The following is a 10,418-nucleotide window of genomic DNA, read 5'->3' on the forward strand; positions in this document are numbered from 1 at the left end:
TCTGCTAAATAATAATAAATTAAGAGGCATTCTTTGTGCTTTAAAGCGTTTCGCGAGGATAAAAGTTGTGGACACTTCGAAAAGTATAGTAACTGCGTCATACATAAACTCCATACACTTGAAGCTATAAAAAGCTATAAAAAACAATTTGATATACTATACAGCTTTGTAGACTTTTTAAGAGCTTTTGTTTTATCTATTTGATATGATGCCGTTAGCTTACATGTGCCATAATGCCTACAAAAGCTCTACTTGGCGAAACGGCTTTACAGATTTTGAGTCCAAATATTATATACAACTATCCACCAGGTATAATTACATTGTCTGTTCATTCGGAAATTATAGTACGTTTGCTATAAATAAACAAATTCGAGTGCCAGTCGGTCAGTCACCTGATACGAGTATGGCGACTAACTTTAAAAATACGTACCTATGTCATTCAAATACGTACCACAACTGATTTACAAGTGCCGGTACATTTCATTCCGCTGATAGGTTCTCAATTTATATGAGAGCTTAGAACTTAGCCGATAAGATAGATTTACACATATTTTTGTCAAAGGAGCAGTATCAATAGTAAAGTCTGTATCAAGTTGATTTTTAGTGTTTTAATGAGTTGACAATTTAACCGAATTAAGTGAATGAATTTTTATACCAAAAGGAAAAAAGGGTGCAAATGAATGTCACACACAAGAGGAGGTGTTGCAGGCCAAACAAAGGATACGAGTATATGTATATTATTGTCCATTATGTGACAAGACGAGTCGATATAGCCTTGCCCATCTGTCTGTCTGTATGAGCGTAAAGAACTCAGCACGAACAAGAGCTAGAATAACCAAACTATCCCCCTAAGCTTTAGGCAGGTCAAGTTTGGTTTTTATTCTGATATACCCCTTCAGTCCCCCGCTATTACTGATTTTCCATAACTCTGAACACTCTAAAAAAAGCCTACAACTTGGATATGTTTAAACAGAATTCATTTTCAATGCATTTTTTTATTATTTGGAACTTTGTTTCTTAAGCTGACCAATGCGTCCAGCTCCTGATCTCATTCCAAATATGAGTGCCAGGACATTCGGTGGCGCTGACCTGGCGATGGCCATACAGCACATATCCAGAGCTCAATTGACCACGATTAACGGCATCCTGGAGCAGCTCCTTGGCAGCAGAGATCATATTCGGTTCCAGTGTATCATAATTGTAGTTTCCCATGAAGCTAATTCCAATGCTCCAGGAATTCCATTCGGCTGCATGAGCTCCCATCGAGTTCCAGCCACGCCCCTCGTACACATTGCCATCACCACCAATCAAAAAGTTGTAACCAATATCGGGCCAGCCTAGGCTGTCCATATGGTAGGACTGAACATTTCGCATTTGCTGAGAGCATGCGGCGAAGGTCTCACAGTAGGCACCGGCGGTATGATGGATAATGGCATAGTTGAGGTAGTTGCCTAGGGCAACGCGGTAGGTGGGTGCCCGACCACCCCATTGGGCCTTGGAGATGATGTTCACGCCCTCTGTGTATTGGCCACAGAGTAGGACGGCCAAAACGCAAACAACAATGACTTTGGTAACCATGTTAAGACAATGAATGGTTAACCAATTGCAGCGCGGGCTTTTAAAGCATGGCTGAATGCTTGAAAGGTGCGGAAGTGCAGTGATAATCGATAAGCGGTTATCAATCCGGTACATCCCTGCCTGGGCTCAAGTAGATGCATTATATACGACAGCCACTTGTATTTCTAAAACTAATTTCGATGATTTATTATGCGACTCAACTTCTGAGAGCAAATATGGGAATGTGCGTTGTTTTTTTTTTAAATCTGTTAATTTATTTGCCTAACTATCGCCTGTTTGCCCTCTGCTTATCTAATAATTGATTGTGCCATATTTTAAATAGGTGCTTATTACTCCATATGGTGATATGTACATGAATATTCGAGAATATGATTATATTGTTTGGTTACGAGTATTGAGCCAAGGTGCAATAAACATATTTTACAATATCTTGTAGTCTCAAGTCGCCCGATTGGCAGACTGATTAAAGCTGGCATGATTATTGACGTCCTTCAAATTTGTTCGTATTCGATTCGTCTAATTCGCACATACCCCTCTGTACAATAATGTAAAACTAGATAGCCCGTCCATACACATTTTAACAACATGAAATTTGTATCTAAAATGATGAGCTTTAACAAATGCTATGGTTTTATTCCGGTTCAAATATCTGATCGTCTGCGAACTCATGCACCCAGTCCAGTTCTATGAGCGTCGCATAAAGCAAAAATAACGAATATAAAAAATAAGAGAAAATGCCAGCCGATCGCCGGGCAAAAAAGTTGAAAGTAAGAAGCCACCACAAAGTGCAGAGAACAGTAAGTACAAAGAAAACGTAACAGTTTTCGCCATGTTCACCATATAGCCAAAATGAAGAGCCCTCTTCTCGTACATTTTCGTTAAAGTAAAAGGCCACACCCATGCCGATCACCATACCTAAGAAACAGGTGCAATGAAAGCATATACTAGATGTCCATATACATACTGAAGAATGGGGCGCCAAAAATGGCAGCAAAAGCCATTTTTTCGTAGCCTTGCAATGCCAATGCCATGTTCGCTATCATATCGCTGGTGGCATTGGCCAGCGATCCAAATGTAATCGCCATATAGTTGGCTGTCAGATTAAAGACAATTCCCACAATGCTGGAGAGCACTTCGATTTCGGTGGCACAAACCATAATGACAATCATTGAGCTCAATCCGCTTAGTATGAGAAAACACTATTTAAAAAAATGGAATAGAAAATCAGACATTATTAGTTCATGCTGCCTAGCCTTACGAAGTGATATCGAGGTGGTAGATCTGTGCGCGACTGAAAGAATACGATGATTGCCAATGGTACTGTCAGTATTAGCGAATATTGAGATATATCAAAATTCAGCCTTATATACCAGTTGTCGTATGTCCAATTAACCATCGCTGTCGAAACGGTTTCAAAATAAATGAATCGTATGCTAGGTTAAGGTTAGAACTAACTTACAATGCATTACAGTTATTAATAACATGGGATTGGTTATGATCTGAGTGCAGTTAAGTAGCTTACTCCAGCCGTGCTTGTCAAGCTCATAGTCCACCACTGGCACAAATATCGTGCAAACAAACACTATAGGGGCTCGAATAATCAGATATGTACGGCCACAACAGCCGCTAGAATGCCATTCATCTACGTCAACGGGGACCAATGACTCGAAGAATTCTTGAAATAAGTAAAGGTTTTTGGGATTCAGATCACTGTGTAAGATTTTGCGTTTCGCATTGATATCAATTGTTGAAGGACGAGAGTTCGGTTTGGGAGTGCCAATACTGTAGTTAGGCTTGTCTCCATTATTGGCCGAAGAACGTTGATCATTGCCCCACGATGACCGTCTGGTCTTGGATCCAAAAATATTGGCCTCGGTATCATTGATTTCGATCATCTCGTCTTTAAGGAGTTCACTTAATGCTGTTTGCTTACGTCTAAGGCTTTCTTTATTCGCGACTGTTTTGGGATATTGCTTCAAAATTGCGATTTCTCTCCTTAGCACTGAAAACCATCAGAGCTCAATAACTGATTCTTGAGTAATTTTTAAGTATTTCTACTTACTCCTTATAGTTAATCGAGCAAGAATCAGATCAACTATATTAACAACTATATATATAATGTATATTGCCACCAGAACTGCATAATAATAAATAATTATGCTCGGTTAACAGATTATTAGAATTGCTTACCAGCACATTCGTATACGGTCACTTTTCCGCCACGAAAAACCACAAATCTTAAGACTTCGCAGGCGAGAAAGAGGAACAAAAGATCCCGCACAGTGCTATGTCCGTTCATTTTGAATGGCTTAAGGAAGCACACCGTGCCTCCACTTATTAGAATAATGGAAACGGCATTGCCTATAGTAATTGTAAAAACTGCCGCATCGGCTCTTATGGGCATCAGATTTGCAAATACGTCCGGCAACGAATTCCCGAAGGCTAATATTGTAGCTCCAGCCAGGTATTCATTCATGTGTAATTTTAGACACAAAATCTTAAGAACGGGCCCGAAACTAGGAACAAATTTAAAAGAGGCAGGACAATAGTGCATTATAATAAATTATGGGTTGAATCACTACTTACTGCGTTTCCACCATGTGACCCATCAATATCAGGAACAAAAACACGCCAAGCAAAAATATGCACATAATGCCAATCTCCACCGTCTTGTTTGGAATGTGGAACTTGCAATACATCATCTCGAAGTAGTTGAACAAATTGATTATATTTTTGCAATCCTCCACTCCGCGTGCCAAAGCACAGCGTTCGTCATATTCGACACGCATGACGGCCAGGCAACTCATCTGATGAATGGTACGAGAATTACACGGAATTTAGGGTCCTACATTCTATAATTCTGAGTTTCTGGTGCGCATACTTACTTTTTTCAAATAGGTCACAAAATCTTCATCTACAAATGTTTCGTTCCTCGTATCTTCCATTTTGAAGACAATGCAAATATGCTCACAACAAATAAAATAGTCAAGTAAATTATTTAAAAATACTTCGTACACCGCCTATTAAGGTATTCGAATTTTACTTTGCAAAATATAGAACTTTTTTTAGTTTGTATGTTATATTATAAGTATGTAATATTCTTAGCTTTACTAAGCCTAATGTGATTATAGAATTAGGCCTTGCGATCCACGAGCAGAACAGAAAATATTAATTACTGTGGTTGACCTGGTTGACCGACTATATTATAATGAAAAAAGATGAATATTAATCAAACTGTATAAAATACATTAAATCCAGACCAATTATTTAGTTAAATTTTGTCACAAAATAGAATATACTCGTACATTATTCTTTATTCTTCAACTGGATGGAGAGAAAAATTCGTAAATAAGTAGATTCCTGGTCTGTAAGCTGTTTCTGGTTTATTCAGAAAGTCAAAAAAATATTATGAAATAAAGGACAATTTTGTAAATAAAATCGTAACGGTTAAAAATTAAAGCGATAGTCAAGTTCTTCCAAATGCATATTCGATTCTTGATAGGAGTGTTCTTTCGACGTCAAGATTTCGCACGGCACTTGGGCCCTGTTTTGCAATTGTTTTTGATATGTTCAGTTTTTTTTGATGGAAGTATTTTTTTTATATTATTTTTACTCTGGATCAAACATCTGATCGTCCGCAAATTCGTGTACCCAGTCCAGTTCAATGAGCGTTGCGTACAGCAAAAATATGGAATACAAAAGATATGAGAACAGGCCAGCCGAACGACGAGCAAAGAAATTGAAAGTAAAAAGCCACCATAAAGTGCAGACTATAGTTATCACTAGGAAAACATAACAGTTCTCTCCATGTTCACCGTATAACCAAAATGATGAGCCTTTTTCACGTACATTCTTATTGAAGTAAAAGGCCACACCCATACCGACCAGCATGCCTAAATAAAAAGTCCGGTAAAATAAAACCATAGAAATTATATAAATGAATATCTACTGAAAAAAGGGCCGCCGAAAATGGCAGCATAGGCCATTTTTTCATAGCCCTGCATTGCCAATGCCACGTTAGCCATCATATCGCTAGTGGCATTGGCGAGAGAGCCAAATGTAATGGCCATATAGTTGGCCGTTAGATTGAAGACAATTCCCACAATGCTGGAGAGCACTTCGATTTCGGTGGCACAAACCAGAATCGTGATCATGGAGCTAATTCCACTTAGAATAACAAAGAGCTGCAAGAAAAATGTATGTATGCAGATATAGTGAGGATCGGTTAGTATGTAAATGACGGTTTTTCTTACAAAGTGATATGGAGGTGGGAGATCTGTGCGGGAATGCCAGAACACGATGATTGCCAATGGAACTGTAATACATAAAGAATACTGGGAATAATCAAAGTTCAGTCTTATGTACCAAGAGTCGTAGGTCCATTTCAGCATAGCTAAAAAATTAGATAAGTAAATATAAATAATGAAAAGCGGTTATGGAGGCCGTAACTTACAGTGCACTATTGTGATTAGTATAGCGGGATTAGTTATTATCTGTGTACAGTTAAGCAGCTTGCTCCAGCCGTGCTTGTCGAGCTCATAGTCAATGACTGGCACAAATACTGTATAGACAAAGACTATAGGCGACCGAAGAATTATAATAAAACGGCCAAAACAACCTCTTGTGGACCACTCATCTAAATCAATGGGTACTAGACTTTCAAAGAATTCTTTAAACAAATATAGGTTTTTGGGATTAGTTTCATTATGCAATATGGTCCGCGTCGCTTCGATATCGATAATTGCGGGACGAGGATCAGCCTTGCGAGTACCAATTCCATAACTAAGCTTGTCGCCAACGTAGGTCGAAGAACGTCGTGAATTACCCCACGATGAGCGTCTGATTCTTGACCCAAATATGTAGGTATCATTATCATTGATTTCCACCCTGTCATCCTTTACTAAATCATACAATTCAGTCTGTTTTTTCATTAGTTTTTGGTTACGTTCCAGTGTATTTGGCTGCTGTTTCAAAGTTGTGATGTCCTTCTGTAGTTCTAAAATAAAATTTCACTCATGCAATTATTTGGTGATGAACTCACAATTCTTACTTCTTATCGATATTCGGGATAGAATTAGGTCGAGTATGTTGATAAATAAATAAACGACGTAAACTGATATTAAAACTATTAAATTAAAGAAGTTTCTAGTTAGATCAAGTGACGAATATACGAACAACTCACTGATACTTTCAATTATTGTGACCTTGCCGCCAAAGAAAACCACAAATCTTAAGATTTCGCAAGCAAGTAAAAGGAACAAAAGATCCCGTACAGTGCTATGTCCGTTCATTTTAAATGGTTTAAGGAAGCACACTGTGCCACCGCTTATTAGGATTATAGAAACGGCATTGCCTATGGTAATTGTAAAAATTGCCGCATCGGCTCTTATGGGCATCAGATTTGCAAATATGTCTGGCGAAGCATTCCCGAATGCTAGCAATGTAGCTCCTGCTAAATACTCACTCATATGCATTTTTTTTGACAATATCTTTAGAGCAGGTCCGAAACTAAAATATAAATCAAACAGCGCAGATTTGTATATGTTTTTGATTGCGCATGTTTTTGTTTTGATATATGTATGTATACTCACTATGTCCCTACCACATGACCCATCAACATCAAGAAGCCCAACACGCCCAACATAAATATGCACATAACAGCAATCTCCGTTGTCTTGTTTGAAATGTGAAATTTGCAATACATCATCTCGAAGTAGTTGAACAAATTGATTATATTTTTGCAATCCTCAACTCCGCGTGCCAATTCACAGCGTTCGTCATATTCGACACGCATGACGGCCAGGCAACTCATCTGGTAGTTTCAAAAATGCTCTTAAATTGAAGACGGTTCTCAAATTACTTACTTTTTTCAAATAGGTCTCAAAATCTTCATCTAAAAATGTATCGTTTCGCGTATCACCCATTTTAATGCAGCACAAATTTCTTCAAATAAAAAAAATAACTTACTTAATAATAACTTTTACTCGGCTTGCTTAGACTCAACAAAGATGTACGTGGTGTGTTCAAAAGAAAAGGTGAATTTTGTTTTGCATTTTTAATTGTTTTGAAAAGTATTTATTTATTTATCAATATCCATTTTGTCCACGTCAAATTAATCCCCCTGAAATATAATGCAATTATGCCAGTGCTTCTTCGAATGCTCGAAGCAAAGCAATGAAATGCGCTTTTCGGTATGGCCATCAACTCGTTCTTCGATTTTGATTTTATCTCATCAATTGTGACAAAACGCTTTCCTTTCATTGGTTTCTTCAGTTTTGGAAATAGGAAAAAGTCTGAGGGAGCCAGAAGTGCCATTATATTTGAGAGGAATTGCTTTGAAGGGGACAAGATGAATATTGATGAATAAATAAATGCTTTTCAAAGGAATTTAAATCTTCACGTTTTCTTTTGAACAGGACACGTATGAGCACATAAATAAATACTTAACTTGGTATAAATGTTTTCGATTTTAATTATATTTGTATTATTGTCATTTATTGTAACAAAAAATGCAATTGCAATTATTTCTTACTAAACGGGCTCAATAAATAAATCTTCGGATAGTTCATGCACCCATTCCAATTCGACGAAAGTTGCGAAAATCAAAAATAGACAGTATAGAAGAATTGAGAATAGACCTGCCGATCGACGTGCGAAGAAATTAAACATCGCTGTCCACCATAAAGTAGTAAGAACAGTAAGTATGAGGAAAATGTGACAATTTCCACCATGCTCCCCATATATCCAATAATATGAATCCTTCTCTTGCACTTCATGATTAAAGTAACAGAATATACCCATGCCGACCATTATATCTGAATTAAGAAAAATGTATATAGCATTTACGTACGAGTCGAGTTCGATTAAAATACTTACTGAACAATGGAGCACCAAAAATTGCGGCATATGCCATTCTTTCGTATCCCTGCATGGCCAATTCTAAATTAATAATTATGTCGTTAATGGCAGTTGAAATAGATCGAAAAGTGGTCGCAATGAAGTTCTCTGACAAGTTGAAGGTAATAGCCACAATAGAGATGAGAATTTCAATTTCTGCGGCAAAAATCGCTATAAGGATCAACGAGGTGCAAGCACTAAGTACAATAAATAACTGAAAATCAAAACAAAATTAAGTTTCAAATGGATCATGTTCAATATTAAATACTTACAACATGATATGGCGGTGGCAAATCCGTTCGAGATTGGAAAAATACAAAAATTGCCAATGGCACCGTCAGGACTAGCGAATACCGGGAATGGGTGAATATAAAGTTCATATACCATGTCGTATATAATTTGGCATTTAATGCTGAAAGGAGAATTATTAATCTGTAATGGGATGCTGCAGTTCCTGGGCTTACTCACAGCTTATTAGAGTGATTATAAGGATGGGGTTGGTAATAATCTGTGAGCAGTTCAGCAACTTGCTCCAGCCGTGTTTGTCCATTTCGTAGTTTACGACGGGTATGAATAGTGTGCAAATAAATACTGCGGGCGCCCTTAAAATCATAAACAAACGGAAGCACCATCCACTATATTTCCACTGCTCGATGTCGATGGGTATGATCGATTCAAAGAATTCAATAAAGAGGAAACGGTTCTTCGGATTGTTCTCGTTGTGCAGAATGGTGCGTGTCATGTTAAAGTCGATGGTTGAGGGACGGGGCTCTGGCTTCTGTGTGCCAAGGCCATAGGAAAACTTTTCCCTAAAGTATTCTGAGGACCGCCGCGGTCCACTATCACGCCATGAAGAACGCGGCTGTGTTCCGAACACATGTGCATTATGGTCAGTTATCGTCACAGTGTCATCATCATCCAATTCACTGTAGGAAGCACGCAGTTGTTTGATCTGCTGATTTCGAGCCTTCGATGGTGGCTGTGTCGCTAATCTAAGGAGTTTTTCGCGTAGAGCTGTAGGTAGAAAGATATGTTTGGTTTTTTTTTCGCACTATCTAAGGTTACGTGTAAACTTACAGTTTCTTGTTATACGAGCGATTATCAAATCGACTATGTTAACTAACACATATACTATGTACGTTGCTATAAGAGCTAAAATGGGAAAGTAGTTAGGCTGATTTTGTAAGTACGCAAAGGAACGCAAATGAGAATACAAATGCACTTGCCCAGACTCTCAACGACTGATATCTTTTTGTCACCCATTATTAGGAAAGTAAACGTCTCGCTCCCTAATAGCACGAACAAAAGATCACGCACTGTGCTATGCCCATTCATTTTGAAGGGCCTCATAAAGCAAACCGTTCCTCCGCTAAGCAAAATAACAGCAACTGCATTACTTATAGTAATTGTATAAACCGGAGCATCGGATCGAATAGGCATCAAATTTGCCAGCACGTCGGGTGAGGCATTGGCGAAGCCGAGTAATGTAACGCCCGCTAAGTACTCGTTCATGTGCAATTTTATCGATAGAATTTTCAGTGCAGGTCCTAAGCTAATTACAAAACCAATGGTTAAAATATTTACAAACTTACAATCTCTACTCACTGATTTCCCACGGCTAAGCCCACCAGTATCAAGAGAGCAAATACGACCACCAACATAATGCATGCGGCTACGGCTTCTACGGGCCAGTCACGAATTTGAATTGTACAGTACAATATGCGTAAATAGTTGAGAAGATTGCTAATTCGCTGGCAGTCTTTTAGCTTATTAATCAGTACACAACGATCTTCATAGGGTATTTCCGAGATCGTAAAGCAGCTCGTCTGAAATTGAAAAATAAAACACGATACCATCATCGCTTAAATTTAAGCCTAACCCTATTGCTACTCACAAATGTCAAGAAGTTCTCGAACTCTTCAGTCATATCCGTTATATTCATT

The 10,418-nt window shown here is 38.2% G+C and overlaps 4 protein-coding genes across 4 annotated transcripts; all 4 read right to left on the reverse strand.

Moving 5' to 3' along the window:
* Positions 1-960: 960 nt before the first annotated feature.
* On the reverse strand, positions 961-1,593 carry LOC115629819 (peptidoglycan-recognition protein SC1a/b-like). Its single transcript, XM_030526393.1, has one exon. It carries the CDS (start codon positions 1,576-1,578, stop codon positions 1,018-1,020), a length of 561 nt encoding a protein of 186 aa, XP_030382253.1. The 5' UTR covers positions 1,579-1,593; the 3' UTR covers positions 961-1,017.
* A 616-nt stretch (positions 1,594-2,209) lies between these two features.
* Positions 2,210-4,523, reverse strand: LOC115634480 (mitochondrial sodium/calcium exchanger protein-like). The gene is made up of 8 exons (XM_030532211.1): positions 4,464-4,523; positions 4,165-4,385; positions 3,769-4,094; positions 3,641-3,715; positions 3,038-3,580; positions 2,837-2,976; positions 2,543-2,777; positions 2,210-2,493 (listed from the first exon to the last, which is right to left on the reverse strand). Exons 1-8 carry the CDS (start codon positions 4,521-4,523, stop codon positions 2,210-2,212), a joined length of 1,884 nt encoding a protein of 627 aa, XP_030388071.1.
* Positions 4,524-4,944: 421 nt separating this feature from the next.
* Positions 4,945-7,533, reverse strand: LOC115634486 (mitochondrial sodium/calcium exchanger protein-like). Its single transcript, XM_030532242.1, has 8 exons — positions 7,443-7,533; positions 7,170-7,390; positions 6,761-7,086; positions 6,629-6,703; positions 6,032-6,574; positions 5,832-5,971; positions 5,528-5,762; positions 4,945-5,471 (listed from the first exon to the last, which is right to left on the reverse strand). The coding sequence occupies exons 1-8, from the start codon at positions 7,500-7,502 to the stop codon at positions 5,188-5,190; spliced, it is 1,884 nt and encodes a 627-aa protein (XP_030388102.1). The 5' UTR covers positions 7,503-7,533; the 3' UTR covers positions 4,945-5,187.
* Positions 7,534-8,032: 499 nt separating this feature from the next.
* LOC115634175 (mitochondrial sodium/calcium exchanger protein-like) lies at positions 8,033-10,418 on the reverse strand. The gene is made up of 8 exons (XM_030531761.1): positions 10,370-10,418; positions 10,081-10,301; positions 9,702-10,027; positions 9,553-9,627; positions 8,944-9,489; positions 8,748-8,887; positions 8,455-8,689; positions 8,033-8,393 (listed from the first exon to the last, which is right to left on the reverse strand). Exons 1-8 carry the CDS (start codon positions 10,415-10,417, stop codon positions 8,110-8,112), a joined length of 1,875 nt encoding a protein of 624 aa, XP_030387621.1. The 5' UTR covers position 10,418; the 3' UTR covers positions 8,033-8,109.

This window comes from Scaptodrosophila lebanonensis, unplaced genomic scaffold (genome assembly GCF_003285725.1).
Source record: "Scaptodrosophila lebanonensis strain 11010-0011.00,11010-0021.00 unplaced genomic scaffold, SlebRS2 tig00000001-arrow-pilon, whole genome shotgun sequence".
Lineage (NCBI taxonomy): Eukaryota > Metazoa > Arthropoda > Insecta > Diptera > Drosophilidae > Scaptodrosophila > Scaptodrosophila lebanonensis.